We start from the raw sequence: 20,439 nt of genomic DNA on the forward strand, positions 1-20,439 counted from the left end.
ACCAATTTTGGGGAAATGATTATCATACGTATGTTTATTCTGGGACAATCAATGAACATGTATATAAAATACAGAAACTTTCCTGTATTCAGCATGCACAATTTTTGGAGGAGATATCCCCTTGTGCATCCAGCCAAATAAAGAATGCCTGCTTCTTAATGTTACATTGGTGTTAAGGAGTTGGGCTTTTTTTACCGAATTTTTGGTAATACAGGCAGCAGAAGAGCAACATAATCCTTGGCCATTGATTCACACAAACTGGTGTGAATATAAACCGACTTTATTATGTTGTATCAGTGTATTGATGACATATCACCATTCTGCACCCTTTACTTGACAGGGTAATGCCTGGCAGAGGAGCAAAGCAAGCTGGCTCTTAAATAGCCCCCAAATTAATCCTCATCTGTATAAAGGGGAACTCCAAAAGAGCTTCCATATATTACCATAGTTTTAAGTTCAGACATAAAAAATAAATAGCAATAGAGAAACCATGATTAGCAGAGTAATAACTGTAAGCATAGCTGAGTGTCTGTTGCAGACAGGTAGAGATATAAAAGAAAGGCCTTATAAAATATAGTTTAGGCCCTGCTACTCTAGCTAAGCTAGAAGTAGCTTGTAAGTTCCTATAAAGAAAAATTATAAGAATGAACACAACAACCTATTCTTAGAGAGAAAAATGTTTGCACCAGCATAAACAATGAATCTGTCCCATGAGAATCATTGAAGAAAATATGTAAACATATCTAGAGATAGAAAATTTGATAGACATATACAATAGCCCTTACTGACCAATGAATTGAGTTTCACTGTATTGCTGACCAATTAGGTTTAACGCAGTGCCTTCTGATATTTCCTATAAATATGAGCTTTGTGAATAAAGAAGAGGCTTTTCTGCATGAGAAAACAGTCCCGTCTGCTTATTTATTACAAGAAGTGTCAATCAAGATTATAACATACAGATAGATTTACAGCCTCTGGCCATATTAATTTCATGCCTAGTAACATGCCTATGCTGTTAGTTTCTTTGCATGAACATTAGGATGATGCCCAATGTGTTTTATCTGCCCTACAACATCAGGGCTTGCAAAACAGTCTAAAATATTTGCCTATTGTTCGGGTTTGAGATAAATTTGGGAGGAAATATCCAAAATGTGTCTCCTCTGAAAAGGCAGATTCCAGCAGCTCCTCCCCAACTGCTTTATGAATTAAAAAAAGGGCAGCCCGCAAGTCTCTGTGTTGCCCAGGCTACACTGCAGTGGCTAAAAGGCACAATCCCCCTGCTGACCACCACAGGATCTTTGACCTGCTCCTTTCCACTTTCTCGAACTCACAACCCTGAGATTAAGAGTCTCATGCTCTAGCAACTAAGCTAGCTGGGCCCACTTTCTCGAGCCCACGAGAAACACATGCCGAGAGAAAGGAATACGAGGGAGGAAGTGAAGCTTCTGCCCACAAAACTGAAAAAGCATTCCACTGCTTCCCCCCCTTTCGCTCTTAAGGCACAAGACTTATATCTGGACCAAAAAGACAGATGATGGGGATACCGGACCATACAGTCACCCTAGGACACCTATGCACAAAGATGTGATAGCATAATAAGATTTTTCACTTAGACGAAGTTTATGTTGTTATTCTTCCATGGGTACACATCCTTTAATGTTTGTTAAACTAGATACTGGCTGAAGATGAAATTTGTGAACAAGATGAAAGATTTGAAAATTTTGCTTTCCAAATGTACAATCCTAGAGACTGTAAGAAAAGGCCAGTACTGACAAACATGCACTCAGAAGTATACCAAGATGTATTGGGTCTGGTTGAGGTAGAGTTCATTTTCCCATAGCAGCCCTCACAGTGCTGTGCTTTCTATTGGCAGCTGGAAAGGTGTTGATAACACACCAGTGTTTTGGCTACTGCTGAGCATCACTGTGCTGTCTCTCAATATTACCCCCCCTCACCCTCCATCAAGGGGTCAGGAGTGGGCAGGATCCTGGGAGGGGACATGACTAGGCCAGATGACCTAAATTGATCAAAGAGGTTTTCCATACCATATGATATCAGCTCAGATAGAAAAGCTAAGGGAGAGAGGAAGGATGGGGGAGCATTTGTTATTTACAATGTTTGCCTTCCAGAGCCACTGCTATGCATGATGAAACCCTGCTTCCTGGGAAGTGGCTTAACAATGCTTGCCAATAGGAAGTGGAGAATAATTTTTTTCCTCATTGCTTATGCATGGGCAATTTTTTTCTTTAGTAAACTGCCTTACCTCAATTTACTAGCTGTTTTCCATCTTATTTTCTATCCCCTGTCTCATAGGGAAGGGGACAGATAGGGTGGCTTGGTGGGCACCTGGTGTCCAATCAAGGTCAACCCTGTACAGTCCTTTTTGGCACTCAATGTGGAGCCCGAATCCATGACCCTAAGAGTCTCATGATCTACCGACTGAGCTAGCTGCCCAAATTTTAATGATAATTCTTAAATATGTGATTCACAGAGGCAAAGGGTGGAATTTATTGGGTTTGCGTGGCCAAGCTTTGGTAGCTGGGGGGCTACAGGGGTGGCTTCTGTGAGGAGCTGCTAGAAGCTTCCTCCATGTCTGGCAGAGTCAATCCCTGGCAGCTCCAAAGAAAGATGTGCCTCTGGTCAAGGCTGGGCCAATTAGAAATGGTGGTAACACCTCTGTGATAACATATTTAAAAAGAAAGAAAAAAAGTTATTGCGCTGTTGTAATTGCTGCCAGAGAAGAGTGGAGTGAGAATATGTGAATATGTGAGAGAAGCAACTATGTGGACACCAAGGTCAGTGAAGAAGGAGGGAGAGGAGGTGCTCCAGACACCAGAGCTGAGATTGCCTTGCAGCCTGTGGTGAAGACCATGGTGAAGCAGCTGTCCCCCTGCAGCCCATGGGGATGCAGAGATCCACCTGCAGCCCATGGAGGAGACCCACGCTGGAGCAGTCTGTCCTTGAAGGACTGCACCCTGTGGAAGAGTGGGTTGATGCTGGCTGGATTCCAGGAACCCACCAAAGCTTCTCTCTATCACTCCCCTGCTGCAGCTGGACAGGAGAGAGAAAATAGAACAAAGGGTTCATATGTTGAGATAAGGACCAGGAGAGATCATTCACCAAATAATGTCACAGGCAAAACAGGCTAGAATTGGAGATATTAATTGAATTTATTACTAACAAAATCAGAGCAGGATAATGAGAAGTAAAATAAAACTAAAAACACCTTCCCCTCACCCATCCCTCCTTCCCAGCTCTACCTCCTACCCCAGTGGCACAGGGAGACAGGGAGTGGGGATTATGGTCATTTCATCACTTGTGGCTTCTCCCACTGCTCAGGGAGAGAAGTTGTTCCCCTGCTCCACTGTGGGGTCCTTCCCACAGGAGATAGCTCTCTGCGAACTTTTCTGACATGGCTCCATCTCACAAGCAACAGTTCTTTGTGAACTGCTGTAACATGAGTCCATCCCACAGGCAACAGTACCCCTCAAATTGGTGCAGCATGGATCACTCTTCCACAGGGTGCAATCCATCAAGAACAGACTGCTCCAGAGGGGTCTCCTCTCTCCACGGGCCTCCCATGGGGTCACAGCCTCCTCTCAGGCATCCACCTGCTCTGGCAAGGGTCTCCTCCATGGGCTGCAGGGAGACAGCAACTTCACCATGGTCTTCACCATGGGCTGCAGGGCAATCTCAGCTCCGGTGCCTGGAGCACCTCCTCTCCCTCCTTTTCCACTGAACTTGGTGTCTACATAGTTGCTCCTCTCACGTATTCTCACGCTTCTCTGGCTGCAATTACAACTGCACAATAACTTTTTTCTTTCTTCTTAAATATGTTATCACAGAGGTGTTACCACCATTTCTAATTGACCCAGCCTTGACCAGAGGCACATCTGTCTTTGGAGCTGCCAGGGATTGACTCTGCCAGACATGGAGGAAGCTAGCAGCTAGCAGCTCCTCACAGAAGCCACCCCTGTAGCCCCCTAGCTACCAAAACCAGGCCATGCAAACCAAATAAAATGCTAAGCTCACTTACCAGCACCTTTTTACCCTTCATGTTTATCTGATGCTGGTCTGTCCAACTTTATAAGGTGCAGATGGAATATGGGAAGAATTACTGTTTGTATTTTAAAGAAATAAAGAGAGAAAGAAAAAAGATACACACAGACAATTCCAATACTTAGATTATGACCTGTTGAGGATCAAATTAAGTTTACATTTAAATATGAAATATCAGAAATTAATTGTATAGGTTTAAGTTTAATTGTAACTTGCTTACAGCTTGGCATGAGTGAGCCCTTATCAAAGCTTAGGATCAGCGAACTTTAAGTAAACTCTGTTAGCATGGATGGCTAAACAGGGGAGGAAACAGAGAAAGGCTGAATACGTTCAGATAAGGGTCAAGACCCTGGAGGCCCCGAAGGCTGGCCCAAGCTGGAAGATTAGAGCAGTTAATGGCCTGCCCATGTGGACATGGGGAAAAAATCCACTGATGTGTTAGAAGACCCCAGACCATAAATCACCATTGGACCAAGAGATGCATGCAGGATGCATGAAGATCTGGTGCACAGACTGTAAGGGTATAAAGGTCCAGGAATTTCTATGCTCAGGGTCTGCCTCTGGAGGCACTCAGCTCAAGCTGAAATAAACTAACTCTGCCTTAGAACCCAGGCTCCAACCTCTTCTTTAGCAGACTAGTTTACTAGCTGGTGGTGTGGGTTGTCATAATCAATCATTCAGTAACAAGCTTAGCTCATTTTCATTAAAAAAAAAAAAACAAAAAACAAAACAACAACACAACCCCAGACCTAACTTCCAAGTAGTAATTAGAAGGAAACAAAGGAGAAAAAATAAATAAGAAAATTAGTATCAAAAATACATTGCAAGAATCTTTGTTGATTTTTATGAGTTATATTTTGGAATAAATGTCAGACCTTTTTAATAAGCACCAGTACTGTGTTTTTTTGGAAAATCCACTTAGGGAGGTTTTAAAGCTGTATAAACTATAAAAATACTGAAAGCAAGAAAGGGAGAGACACCTACTGAGATGTTGGAACAAATGTCAGAGGAAGAGAATTTAACCAAACCTGTATCAGCACTCAGTTCATCTAGCAGCCCTCTGGTTCTCCAGGTAGATCCTGAGTCTTGATTTCCTAAATAATTATTGTGCTCTTGAACTACTGCAGCTGCCAACAGATTGTCCACATTTACCACTTCTGGGTCTGAGTTTGTGTCTGATATATCATAGTGAGCTATAACTGGAGGTCCATCTGCAGGAGAGAAAAGCAACACAGATTAGAAGTCTGTATACTGTGAAAACCCCCTCTAAAAGTACAAAGTACAATAATTTAAGGGTTAATACAATCTCCTACATGAAGCTTAGAGTTAGAGTTTATAGTGATATATTATATGAATTATTAAACTTCAGCTAATGAACATAGTCTGAGATTACAGAGACACTTTAACCTTTGCATACACAGAAAACACAAATGTAAGAAAAACACATTTATGAAATTATCACTTATTTGTGTATTATCTTTTACATTAACATATCAACATCTCCATATCTGATGACATTATATTTACAATCTTAAAAGGATAAACTTCAGTTTAAAATAAAAAAAAATCTAAGATACAGGATATAAAATTTGGCAAGACAAAATATTTATCTAGAGAATTTTACAAAAGTCAAGTGAGAGCTTTGTCCTAGGGTAACTTTATGATGCTTGTATCCCCAATCGTCTGTTCTGTTTGTGCTGTATATTGAGTCCTGTGCCTTTAAAACTAGTTCTAAGAGCAAGGAAAAGCGCAGAGTTTGTTTTGAGAAAACTGCCTGACTCCTCCACATTCTGCTGCGGACAGCGTGTTCAGCGGAGGCTTGGAGAGACTGCAGGACAGAGATCTTGTTTTTGCTTTTAGTTAGTTTCAACTAGCTAGGGCAAAAAAGTTCCCTGGACTGTTTTTTTTCCTTTTTCTTAGAACTGTTTAAACCTGCTCTGGACTAAAAACCCAAGGGAGCACTGGGGGCTGCACCTGCGGCCCACCGGGGCCTGGACCTCGGCATTTTCCAGCAGCGCCGGAGAGACTGAGACTGAGGAGAGGCTGAGAGAGAGAGCCAAGCTACACCCACGGCAAGGACTTTCTCAAGTTGCCATCTCACTTCAGAAGGAGAGGTTTTATTGTTTCATATTATTCATTCTTTATACTTGTATGCACTTCATTTGTTTAGTAAAATAGTTTTTTCCACTTTTCTCCAAAGGGTTTTTTTTTTTACCGGACGGGTTGGAGGGAGGGGCCACTTAGGTTTGCTTCCTTAGAGGGATCCTATACAGGGGTTTTCTCCCAAATTTGTCCCAAACCAAGACAAGCTTACATTACATTATGGTTGATTGAATAAAACTAACTTTTTGATATAAGTGATCCAGTGACAATAAATTTAACATTAGGCAACTTTCCTTTCATAACATTTACCTGTCAAGGTCAGGGAAATTTTTCAAAGTGGCAATGCTTTTTTGGTGTTGTTCTTTTAAAATCGAGGATAACAAGAAACAAAACTATCATGTGCAGTGATAAATATGATTTTAATTCAATATGATTACCATATGCATTTTTGGCCACAAAAGTGAAGAAGGAAGGGGAGAGAGAAAATAGCTTATGTGATTCTGAAATCTGTTCTTGAAGAATAACAAAAAGTTATTTTCGGTCTATTTTGTTAGGACCTCCTATATTCTTTGTGATGAATGAAAATCACTTATAATTAAAAAGCATGCTAGAAACAGAAGAGGCTCAGAAAAAAAGTCAAATTCAAGACAAAGATTAATGTGGAAGCAGAGAGAATGAAAAAATAATTCCAAAAGGATGTGCAGTTTAACTCAAACGGTTCATCCCAGCTACAGCTTATTGACTCATAGTGGATGAAAATGGTTGGAGTTCCCACTCCCCAAATGAGAGAATCAAAACTCTCTTTGGGCCAAGACTTCATCAACAAAATCGATGACAAAATAGAAAAAAGTCTCAAATTTAATTCTCTTGAAAGCTGTTTCTCCTGAGGTTTTTAGGGTGGGTTTTTTGGTGTTTTTTTTTTTTTGTTTGTTTGGTTTGGTTTGGTTTAGTTTGGGTTTTTTGTAACTTGGTGCCTGACACATAATTCAACTCATTATTTTCAGAAGTGCCTATTTTGTGATCAGTAACACACTTCGTTGAAGAGTGACCATATTGCTTAAGTCATACTAAAGATCAGTATTGCAACAAGGTATGAAGAAATTCACAAAATATTTCCAATCAGACCTGCCTCCAAAACAACAATTTCATAAAACGATGTTATATTAGAAACTTAAAACAGACTTGACAAAAATAAATGGGTAGTTAAATGCCAATATATTAAAGATTAAACCGTTTGCAACACAAAAAGCTGATGATTATGACTGGAAAAGAAGTCATGATAATTAACTGAAAGGCAATCTTTGTCTTTTTAAAAGACAATTACAAAATAACAGAAGACCAAGTTCAAAATTAAGCTGGCTGATGTCCAGTTCATTATTTGTGACAGACTATGATTAAATTACATACATAAGCTACAACTGGACTGAATCAGAGAGGCATGTTGTCTTTCAGTATTATCATTAGAGTTCAATGTGAACATATACAACATGAGCTATAAAAATAAATAGCCGAGTGGAGAAGATACGAGGGTCAAGTACAATATTGACTATTTGTCCATTTTTTTCAGTAGGTTATCTAAAATTTCAGGAGCTATGTACTGTTCCTTCAGGTCTTTGTTTCTCTCACTTCTTATTCATATCTCCAAAAGGAGAAGTGAAATCTGATTTTTAGATAGACATGTCTACACAAATAAAATTGCATTGGGACAAAAGGCACCAATAGTCTCAAGTCAAAATTGTACCACTCCTACATGTATAATCATGCAAAAATGTATAATAAATGTATATACATGCAGAGTGATATTCTCATCACCTACCCATAAAAATAACTTGTGTGAAAGTCTTCATCAGTAGGAAATACAAGCATAAACTTGTTATCTGTAGTTCCACTCTTGTATCTTCCACACTTCCAAACAGAACACCGTATAACTTCGCTTCAATTTAGTATACATCAAACAGACAAAAATATTTTCAATATAATTTACATACTGTAATTACATTTATCAGTGTAAGAGCCACCAATTTAACAATCTGGAAAAAAACAAGCTGCTTATTTACAAAGCAATCACAGCAGAGATCTATTTTTTTCTCAACCTTGCCTTACAGAATCAGATTTGAAAACAAAAGGACCCGACACCAGTTTTAACCATACCTAACACCAGTAAACAACCAACAAAGACAAGATAATAGACACAATGCTGCAAGAAATCCCAAGATTCTCAGCATGTATAAAAGAAGAAATAAGTAATAAATGACTGTGTGTTTAAAAATGCCCAAACAATAAGTTGTAGAGAACTACAACTAGATAAAAGTTGCAGGAAAGGCATATAAAAAAAAATCCTCTGTTCCCAAAAGCCTGTTTCCTTTTCAGTGCTATAAGGATGGGACAGGAGCAATTAAATTTGGAAATAAATAATACTTCTCTAGCCAACTACGTGATCACCTGGTGATGTGATGCAAAGTTTATGTATGGTACCAAGAAATAAGGACAATTGGATTCAGCTAGGAAATAAAGTGAAAAAATGCTTTCAGGTTGAAAAAGTAAAAGGATTAACTACAAGCAAAATGGAACTTTATCATCTTTTCCTTGCAATAGAGGCACTCCTTGCAATTACTTACTGTAACGGGATTACAACAGATAAAAAAACACACCAAAACAAACCATGCCAAAATCAAAACTTAATGTAACACAATTAGGAAGTTCCCTGATCAGTAATTTAAACAAACTATTTAAGAAAAATTGTGTCTTTTGAGAAGCCAAGCTGATGCTTTTGCCTTTTATTCTTTTATGTTTTCTATATTCTTTGCACATATATTTGTAGCTCTGTAGTCTATTGTATTAGTGACTAGTTTTCCCAGTACTTTTCCATGGCCTTTCCCTTGGCAGAAAGACAAAAAAAATTCCAGAGCTCCAAGCCCCGGGAGGTACAAGGCCCCTATACTATCTTGGTTCTTCCTGGGAACCAAGGCTGAGAACAACTTTTTGAGATACATTTTCATGGACAAAGTACAGCCAGTGCCGAGGGGGGGACTCCAGAGAAGGGGCTTGACCTGGGGGGGAATTGCATCACCACTTGTCCTCCTAATTGGTGTTTTTTATCAATTATGCTAATTTCCTAAAACCTACAAATATGTACTCATTCCTGGAGGGGGTGGGCTTTTGTGGACATCTTTCTATAACTGCCCCTGAAGGCCCTGAAATAAAGATCTGCTCTTATATTACCTCCTTACTAAAATTATCTCGAGTTTCATTTCCAGGTTGGGAAATAGGCAACAAAGGTAGCTGGAAGATGTACATAATCCCTGGTGATAAGCTATAATTCACTTCTAAAACAATAAATGCTTGAAAAAGGCAAAGATGAAAGTTAGTAAATACCAGCAGCAAAATACAGCTGTTGACATTTAATGTTAATGTGGGAGGGAAAGACTGCATTTTTTATTTGTAAAGATTTCAGAGGCAGAGGTCAGCATGGGGTCAATGTTTCCAAGTGTCCAATTCTCCCCTTAATTTACACATCAAAACTAACTCCACTCAGGACAACTAAATCAGAAGTCACATGCACAAAAATCCATGTCTACACATATCAACCTTCATTTTAAGCTTGAAACATAGAAAAGTCAATAATTTCTTATCTGCTATCTGCTCCCATGTTTTTCATAGAGCCACATCTCAACATTCAACGATCTAAACTGTGCTGTAAGATCCACGCTCCTACTATCCCTTATTTCATTATAATGGCAGCAAGAGCAAAAAGGGAGGATCTACAGTAAAATCTCAGTTATAGATTAAAAGCAGTGATTCTATAAGCACCATACTTTTGCACTGCAACAGCTGTGTATCAATGCACAGGAAACAAAAAGATATTAGCAAGCAGAACCTGAATGGGGAATTTAGACCTTTAAATCTATGTAGACAGGCTTAGAGAACTGGGGTTTTTCAGCCTGGAGAAGGCTCCAGGGAGACCTTGGAGCAGCTTCCAGTACCTAAAAGGACTACAAGAGAGCTGGAGAGGGACTTTCGACAAGGGCATGGAGGGATAGGAAAAGGAGAAATGGCTTAAAAATTATAGAGGGCAGGGTTAGATTAGATATCTGACAGGAATTGACTTTGAGGGTGGTGAGGCACTGGCAGAGGTTGCCCAGGGAAGCTATGGATTCCCCATCCCTGGCAGTGTTCAAGGCCAGGTTGAATGGGGCTTTGAACAAGCTGTTCTAGTGGAAGGTGTCCCTGCCCATGGCAGAGGGGTTGGAACTAGAAGGTCCCTTCCAACCCAAACCATTCCATGAGACTGACTCTAATTCATTACTTTAGCTTTCTTAAACTTAAGCATGTTCTGCCAAGCTCATCATCACCTAAACTCCCTCCCACTGTAGCCAGAGACAAGTTGTTCAAAGGTAATCCCAGTCTGGAAATTGCAGCCTGGAGCATCACCATCTCCCCTCCTCCCCCAATAAACACAAAGACCTTAGGCAGCCACCTTAGCTAAGGCACCTAACTTCTACATCTCTCAAGTTCAGCAAGATTAATTCCAGCTTTAATGATGGGATGTAAACTTCGCTATGTTTTCTCTACAAGTAGAGGAAAAAGACTGATATCTCCAGAAGACTATTCAGATTAAAATAATTTCAAAATTAAAAGTCTAATTTTGGTGGTCTGAATTGCCCTCTGGAGTTGTGTGTTTACAATGAAGGAGACATTCATTGTCTAAATAAGACACCTTATTTAGGTGTAAATATCATGCTAAGCTTTAAAACACACATAACAGGTACAATAATATTAGCAATAATAATTACAGCACTTTACTCTCACAGAAGGCTTTCCATTAGAGGATCTCAAAGAGCTCTGAGGTGCTTATTAACCTCCTTTTGCCTATGGGGGAAACAGGCAAGCAGAGATTCACAGCTTGCTGAAGGCTAACAAGCAGAAGAGCTCAACTTTGGTAAAAACAATACTCCCCTCAAACAACTGAGGAGTTTAAAAACAGTGTTTAGGAATGCTTTCATGAAATGTACAAAAGCTAAAAAGGTGACACACAGAGGCACCTAAGTAATTGAAAGCCCAAGGAGAGACAGACAGCTTCTTCTAGCCTCACCTCTACATCTTTACTATGAATATACGTACTGCTTTGTCTCAATCTCTCAAACTAAATTGGATGCATTTTTATATAACAAAAGGAAAGGAAATCCTGAAACATTTTAAAATAATAGGAGTTAAGAATGTCCTCAATTACACTTGACATTTAAATTTAAAAGATAATTCCATGTACTTCAAGATTATACAAAACATGTAATGGAGTCTAAGAGCTATATAAATTTTAAGATCAGATAATCATTACAGTAACTGAACTATTTTGTGTGTCAAAACCTAGAAGATTCATCTTAAATGACTTGCCAAAATATTTTTACAGTAGATACATCAGTAACTTTGATCCAAACAGAAAGGCTTCATATACAAGACTACAGGCTAACAACCTTTTTGTTTAGATAAGCAATACAATCCTGTTATTATTTAAAACATGACCCAGAGCTGCTGTTTCATAAAGTATGCACAGTTCAAATGGCATAAACTAGCTGAACCCTAAAACAATTCCCATGAGGGGATAGGGAGCAGGATCTGTGCTTTTTTAAATGTTGTTTAGCAACATGAAACACTCCACTACTATGTTTATTTATTTATTTATTAATTTGAGGTTACAGTAGTTACATTTCAAAATTTACAGAGTTAGGCAAAGAATACATTGTAAATACATTTTAAAAATAGTGTAACAGCATTCCGTCCAAAATCATAAAGTGAACGTTATTGGTGAACCCACTTTCATCCCATTTTCCTTAATTTCACACAGTAAAGGTTTTGTGTTTGTTTTTTTAACCATATTAAAATAATAAAATCAAAACAACATTATCAAATGAATATCCGTTCTCAGACTGGATCCTTTTTAATAGCACATCAAAAGAGATCTCAAAAATTCAAGTCTTGCTGTTCAACATTCATTCTTTCAGGCTTTTTGATGACTAGATGGAAAATATCTTTGATTTGTTTTATCAAATTATATATAAAGATATAATAAAGTCTTTTCCATTGTGTGTTAAGCAAAGGCACATGGAATATAGCTGTGCATTGAAATTATCGGGAAGTGGCCTGTATTTCTCATTACAGGATTTATTTACCCTGATGCCATCTAATAATTCATTAATTATGGAAACAGATATATTAGACAGATCTCTTCCCCAGATTTACTTGCAAAAGTCTATCAGGAGGCTTTTGGAAACCGTCACACCCTACACTCTTACTTAGCCATGACAGTTAAAAAAAAATTCCCTGTGTAAATACAACTTACATTAGGAAAAGGCAGCAAGCACACAGCCCATACATACCCCTTCAGAAAACATTGCATTTCTGCAAATACAAACTGCACTTTCCCATGGAAGGACTGATACAGCCTTGATGCAAAGCTTTTGATGTTCCAGACTAATCCATTGCTCCCATCAGTCTGTGAGATTTAACAGAGTGCTTGAAATTGCTTCTAACTTAATAAGCCTATTTTCCATGTGCCTTCATTTTGATGATCTAACACGATACTAACAAAATTTATGAGAAAGACTGGTTTATAGCTTCATGTTTTCAAGGTACTGTCTCTATCAATCAGCCGAAATATTTTAGCTTTTACAGTACTAATTACACAGGGCATTTGTTCTGCTTCCAAATGTAACTGCAGTGGTCACAGTGTAGACTCCAATTATTTTAGAAACATCTACTCAACTGGTCTGATTTACACACCCTCATCAGGCAAAGACTCCCCTGAAATTCATCTGAAGGATCTGACCAAAACTACAGAATAAGTTTAATTTCTAACAAGATGAAATGCTAGCCCCATTAAAACCAATAGAAAACTTCTATTAATATCAATAGCGCTAGAATTTTATTTCTTAACACACTCAAAATATTACTTAAAAAAAAAAGAGATTTACAGTATGTGGATACTGGAAGAGACAAAATATATTAACAAATGAAATCAGTGAAAGTAAACACATTTCAATTTGTAAAATAACTACCAAATATAATCCTGTTTCATTGAAGTTAAAATTGGTCCTCCAGTCTTAACTCTGGCAGCTCAGATAAAATAACCTAACTATTCTGCAAAAGCACCAAAAGACAATGTGAACTTAAAAAAAGATATGCATATTTCTGCCTGAATTATTTTATCATAATACTGTTAAAATAATACTGAAGTGTAACATATATTAAAGGTTTAAGATTTTTTTCTTTTTTTCCTTGCTCAGATATTTTTTGCAATGGAAAAACTGAAAAAAAAAAGTGTCACTGCCTTTATTTCAATGTTTTTTTCTAAATAAAACCTGAGAATTCAGATGTTTGAAGCAAAATCCCAAATATTTAGATTCAAAAAAAGTGTGAAGAGTAGAACTTCCTAAAGACCTTGCTTTCCAAACCCCACTTGAGAGAGGGAAGCAACACAAATGCCTGGGAAAGAACATGCAGCCAAGCCTGAAAAACCCCTGCACATTAAAGCCCCTGGACTTTCAAGCATTTCTAAAAAGAGTCAAATCCTAGGAGAAAATCCTTTAATTTTTCATTTACTGAGCTGTCAGTTTGACATTTAGAGATACTTAAATGAAGCCTTTATATAAAGGCTTTTTTCTTTTGCACAGGAAGCTGTGTTTCACCTGCTGCTAAATCCTAACTCCACAGTGGTATAGGTGTTCCGTTACTCATATGCTGAAACAGCTGCCACATTAGAAAACAAGTAATTCAATATTAAAAATTACAATATAGGAACAGGTTGCCCAGAGAAGTTGTGAATCCCCATTCCAGGAAGTGTTCAAGACCAGGTTGGATAGGGCTTGGACCACCTGGTCTAGTGGAAAGTGTCCCTGTCCATGGCAGGGGGGTTGGAACTAGATGGTCTTTAAGGTGCCTTCCAACCCAAACCATTCTATGATTCTCTGACCTCTATGAATAGGCCAGTTGGGTTTAAACTTGGCACCATCTTCCCAGAATTACACCAGGTGATCTGACTCAATGTATTTAATCTTTGAAACCATAAGTAAAATTCTTTAAAGAGAACAGTGTTTCTTTACTCCATTCTGAAGTATAAAACCTTGGGAACTTAGAGAATCTTTAAATTATCATCTGTGATTCTCCACATCTGTGAAAAACTACTGATTTCTCCTCTACTTGTTTGTTACATTTGGTGATTTTCACATAATTTCTTGAGATGTGAGCATAAACATACATTCAAAATGTAACTGAGTTGGAAAGTAGGAGAGTTTCCTTCTGATAATCTTAAAATAAGTCAGCCTGATTTCATGAAATACAGAATGGATGAGGTTAAAATTTATATTAAAATTTCAGCTGAAGCAATTTTAACTTCCCAAAGTCATAGTCAAAGTCTTTTAAAAATAAGACCTTATAATGGAAATCATGACAAACATGGCTGCATTTAATATAGCAAAAGAATTCCCAGAAGAAAAAAAAAACATAATCTGAAAATATGTATTGAGAATCTGTTTTCTCACAGAGATGCTAAAGTCTGTCACACACTTATTGAAAATACAGACTCATCACTACTATTGGTATCTGAAGGTTGGTTTCTTCAGGGCTCTGAATCTCTCAAATTCACAATACAAAGCAAGAAAAGAGATGTTCCTGTTTAATGGCACAGCTTGCCAAATCCTTCATCACGTAGATTATACTACACCTGAACAACAACAGAAAGGTGGGGTTCCCCTCTCAGTTTGCAGAGGGAGAAACATACTGCTTCACATGGAAAACAAACTCATGGACCAGATATTCAACGGCATAAATCAACACACTTTTCCTTTCAGAGGAGCTGATTTATGACAGCTGAAGACCTGGCTCCAGTTTTGAAGCAAGTGAAAAGAGTGACCAAAGAAATTAATATTTACTATTTAAAATGATTGATCTTGCACAGGTGTTCTTAACACTAGATAGGTTTTTTGGGGAAATTAAAATGATATCTAATATGAACTATTTCCTCAGTCTTCTGGGTACCTTGGGATAATTTTATCCTAGAAAGAGCACAACTTTAAAATCTATGCTCAACTGCTGTGACCCTCTGCTTGTTCCTTCACATTCACAGTTTCTTGCACTGAAATAAACAATTAACAGAAATTGATGATTTTGAATCTTACTAACCAAATCCAAATTTTATCTATTAATACATGGAATGATTACAATATTTTTCTTTTTTTTTTTCTTTTTAAGACTACCTGACTGAGACATTGAAGCTTGGCAGAAATTTCACTGGCTAGATTCCAAACAAAGCTCTTATCCATTTATGAGATCCGTATATAAAGGTATTTCAGTCTGAGAGATAAATAAGTTAAACTGATCTCCTTACACAATTTGTTTACAAATACCAAATTGCTCCATATATATTTTGTAAAAAAGGTTAAAGGCATGCTTATACACATACTGAGTTATGTGGCTGTCCTAGTTCCAGCCAGGACCGGACGAGGCATGGCTAGGACCAGGAGGTTACTCTATACCACCTCAGGGTCATTTTCCAGGAACAAGGGAAGGGGTGTGGCAAAGGTGGTATTTTCAGGCTCTGTTTGGTGGTACAGTGGTGAGCATTTGCATGTGTATCACTGGCCTCTCTTGAACACTTTTGCTATTAATATTGTTGTTACTGTTCCTTTTCTTATCGCATTGATGTTTCCAGGAAATTGTTCTTATCTCAAGCTGTAATCTTTACCTTTTGTTTCTCCAATTCTCTTCTCCAGACCATAGTAGAGGAGAGGGAGGGAGAAGTGAGCAAGCAAGTGGTTTGGAGTGGTTTCAGTGGGAGCACTAAATTGGAGAACACCATTCCTAAAACATGACAGCCTTATTTAGTGCCCAGTATGAGGCACAAAGGGTTGAGATAGCAACAGGTCTGCCTAGAGTGGGTTGGAAACAAATTTGATCTAAGCATCTGTTGTATTAGACAATGAACCACTGGTCACAGTGTTGCTTGGTCTGTTCACGTAATTGTGGAACCTAATCCTGTATATATTCCTTGTATATGCAATGCACCCATCACAGTGGCCTTTTTCAGAGCAGGGAGAAGGGATCAGGATTGCTTTGTTGCTGTACTGAGGGATATCAGTTTATGACATGATAACATCAAGGGCAAAGAGGGTCATGTGAGATGTGTATTAAGTGCTACTCTCCTACCCTTACTTCAGGTACTACCTTTTGGGAGTGCATTAATAATCATACCCAGTCCATGGAGGGAAAAGGGGAGGATGACTTCCCCCAGCCTTTCACCCCCTTTTCCTGCTTCAGGCCTGGTAGAACAGGTTCTGAGAATTTTGAATTTTCTTTGAATGTTGATGAAGGCATGTTCTTGAAGCTAAGTCAGCCATGTCTCCTCAGTGAGGTTCACACCCCATTTGGAGTCATTTAGAAATAGCTTGGGGGCGGTTGGGTATTGTCAGGCTCCATTGGTGGTACAGTGGTGAGCATCTGCATGTGAATCACTTGCCTCTCTTGTATACTTTTGTTACTGTCTTGGATTATGCAACCAAAAAATGTGTATTCTATTTCATCTGTTGAAAGCTGTTTTTTGGGAGATGTTTTATCCTTCTAACTCCAGGGGGGAGGGGGGCTGATGCCTTCTGATAATGGCCCAGCCATTAAAACCAGGTGGGGCAGTGTTTCTTATCTCTTTCACCACCCCTCCATCCTCCAGGGGGACATCTTCTGATAATGGGCTATTAGGGCCCACAAATGACATGACACATTCCATCATCCCATTGTGAGATGCTCCACACAGTGGGGGAGGAGCCAGCTGTTCCTAGCTAGATAAAAACTGGGACTCAAGACCAGCAGGTTACTGGTTTTTCCACTGGATTCCCAGAGGAAGACCGGACCCATCTCGTCACCACTGGACTTTCTACAGGACCATCTATACCCTACAGATCCACATCTGTTACTCCAGGAGGACTTATTTGGACTGCTTCCAACACCCTGACCAACAAGGTGTCAGGTCATATCCCTGACTCTGTCAGGGTTTTTTCCCGGATTTTTGTTTGCTTCCTTGCTTGGTTTTTTGTACTACTACATTTGTATTTTCCTTTTTTAATATTCCTAGTAAAGAACTGTTACTCCTATTCCCATCTCTTTGCCTGAAAGCCTCTAATTGCAAAATTATAATAATTTAGAGGGAAGGGGGTTTACATTCTCCCTTCTGAGGGAGGCTCTAGCTTTCCCTTGCAGACAACTGTCTTTCAAAACCAAGACAGTTATTAATATTGTAGCTGTTACTATTCCTTTTATTATCTCATTGCTGTTTCCAGGAAATTGTTCTTATCTCAACCCATGATCTTTACCTTTTGTGCCTCCAGTTCTCTGTGAACAAGTGGCAAGTGGTTTGGAGTGGTTTCAGTGTGAACACTAAATTGGAAAATACCATTCCTAAGCCAGGACAGGGACTCTTACACATTGAAAGAAAGCAGTCACTGCAAAAAGGTGGTTCTACATGCATGGGAGCACTTGTAAAGTTCTCATGCTTTATAGTATGCTGCTCTTATCATCATCATAAAGGTATTTGTGTGTATATATATTTATTTTTTCCATATATATTAGCAAATAATCTACCCTGAAGGATCTTAAATTTTAAACAGATGAGGACAAGTTTATTAAATTGCAATCAAACATAGAGTAACTTGTTTAACTTTTACCTGAAATGCACACAATTTTAGACAAGGGATTTTTCTAACAAGCTCATATCAAAATCTTTGTATCAAAATTGTACATGAAGGCAATCTGGCAAGAAATAATTCCAGTACATAAAAATGATCTCCTGCATAGTCTTTCAAACAGTTACTCTGAAAATAATATAGCTCTCTAACCTCATTTTTTTTTTAATGAAGGCATCACATAAAATAAAAGTAAGTCTAGGCCAAGAATAATGTAAAAACATCAGTGTTAATATACTGATAAAAAAAAAAAAAAGCATCTCTTGAGTTTCTGTTACATGTTTGATCCAAACCCCCATATAAATTAATGAAGAACCTCCCACTGACTTCAGGGAGATTAAAAAAAAATAAAATCAGACCTACAGAAGATACAGTGAATATTTCCAACAGGAAGAAAAGGAAATACACGAAAACAATTAGGAAAAAAGTGTCTGTTTTAAAAAGCAAAATAACAGAGCTTATGGAGACATATAGCATTTTCTTTACTTAAACTATGCCTATAAGACTTTCAATTTCCATTCCTAAAATTCTGATTTAATTTGCATTAGAACCTTTTCATAAGTTTAACTGATGAGAAATATACATTTTTGGCAGCTACAGAGAAGTTATTTGACATGAAGATAGGTCTCAATGGAAAGGCGACCAATAAAATCCCAGTGTGTAGTGATAATAGTAAGAATTAAATAGAGATTTCTAATATATAGTTTGAATTAATCCTACTTTAAACATCAGTTTCAAGCCTGTCTATTCAGGATAATCATTAGTATAAAAAGAATCATACAAGAGCAAGTTTTTCCCATTAATTAAATGAAACTAATGTTCTGGCATTCCCCATCACAAATACATACTTCTTTCACTGGCATTCAAAGGTGGTTCAGAAGAAGCTCTTGTTGTCTGACTCAGACCAGCAATCTCCAGACCACTGCAATTTATTTATCTGACTGTCAGGCCTTCCTCTAACATCCTGTGCCAAGGTTTAATCCATTCACTGACAGCTGCTTATTTTAGGACTGACAAGACTATTTTCATTCTAGCATGAAGGATGCAGTTTGATTGTATAAACAGAAAGAAAGCAGAAGTATTTTGTGTGCACAGGTCATGCATGCACATGCAGTTGGGTATGATTCATCTCACCTCATTTCAGCCAGAAGTTATCTATTCTAAACTGTTGATAAGGAAGGTTTAGACAACTAATGCAAGAGAAAGACTGCCAGAAGGTATCCTCTGTAGGTGCTTCTTTCTTCCCATTGGCTCAGGAGGAGATTCAGAGAGCAGCAAACTAAACACCTAAAACGAGAGATTACTTCCACCCGACCAAACACATATATATGTGTACATGTGCCTATTTTGGAACACAGTATAAGACAGTTGCTTCCATAAATATGTCATGTGCAACACAGCAGAGACATTAATAAAAACTCTGGACAGAAAATGAACCACTAAATGGGAGACCAAAAAAAAATCAGTTCTGCACATTTGTTATATATAGCTAAATCTTAAAGGTAAGCTTATTTATTATTTCTGCCTAAAATGAAGAAAAAACCACTAATGTATGACATGCTCAGGCTGAAAAACTCAGAAGTAAACATAGTTAAGAAAATAAGTTTGTATATATTCTGGTACTTATATAAATGTTTTAACATGCAAAAAGACCATCTAGATGAATGCTCCTACTGTAGCAAACAGCTCTACTGATTTTGGGGTATCTAAACAAGGATTTTAAGTTATCTTTTCTCAAGTTTGGTGATGAAAGCTTAGGGTGGTTCCCCCTACACATCTCTAAAGGTGTTTATATGTGTGTGCTGTCACATGCATGTGAACACACTGAGGGTTTTCTTAAACAACATATATATTCTCTATAAAATGAAAAACCCTCAAAAAATAATACCATGGTATTAAAACCCAAAAGAGAAAACAAAACAAACATGTGAAGAGAAAAGGAAACCTTGTTTTTAGCACAATTCAAAGTAACATCAAGATTGCAAAGATGAGTTTGTTTGGGTTTTTTTAAGTTTATAATTGATTCAGATCAGGCTCTGCAATATTCCCATTTTCTGGAAAGATAGGTAGAAAACTGTTATTAAAAGTCGCTGGAAACTCTAACGTAGGATTGATATTTTGATAGCCCATGTAAAAATTAAACAACTGCTGTGGAAGTACTTGGCTATCAGGCATCTGTATGATAGCCCCTGACTGTGTGGTAGGGGCAGTTCTTTGGCCAACTAGTTGAATTTTAGGTTCCCTGGGCTCCACTTGTTGCTTGCTTTCTTTGTCCGTGTCAAGACGAGTTAGCTTTTCTATCCACATGCGAAATTTCTCCTCTGTCTGCCTCTGCATCTCAGCAAAGCAGTTCATGGCCTCTTCCAGGACATTGCCTATGCAGTTCCTATCCCACACGGTGCCCCTGTCAAGCAATCCTGGAATTTCCCTGGTCACTCCTCCAGATCCCCCAGCACGACTGAAGCCAGCTTTAAAGATATTGAGGCCAGTTGATATCATTAAGAACATATTATTGCTTATTAAGGCATGCTAACTCAAGAAAACAACTTTTCTA

General features: G+C 38.2%; 1 protein-coding gene across 4 annotated transcripts in view; it reads right to left on the bottom strand.

Annotated features, from left to right (window-relative positions):
• The window catches only part of LOC120764933 (protein ARK2N-like), a 61,730-nt gene that overhangs the window by 17,742 nt on the left and 23,549 nt on the right, over window positions 1-20,439 (bottom strand). For 3 of the 4 annotated variants that reach the window (XM_040089107.2, XM_040089105.2, XM_040089104.2), the window contains exons 3-4: window positions 7,979-8,095; window positions 5,088-5,270 (exon numbers count right to left, since the gene is read on the bottom strand). In XM_040089107.2, the coding sequence (XP_039945041.1) occupies window positions 5,088-5,270; window positions 7,979-8,095 (300 nt within the window). The remainder of the gene's footprint in view (window positions 1-5,087; window positions 5,271-7,978; window positions 8,096-20,439) is intronic. The other variant, XM_040089106.2, reaches the window with a different exon arrangement.

Source organism: Hirundo rustica, chromosome W, assembly GCF_015227805.2.
Source record: "Hirundo rustica isolate bHirRus1 chromosome W, bHirRus1.pri.v3, whole genome shotgun sequence".
NCBI classification, from domain to species: Eukaryota; Metazoa; Chordata; class Aves; order Passeriformes; family Hirundinidae; genus Hirundo; species Hirundo rustica.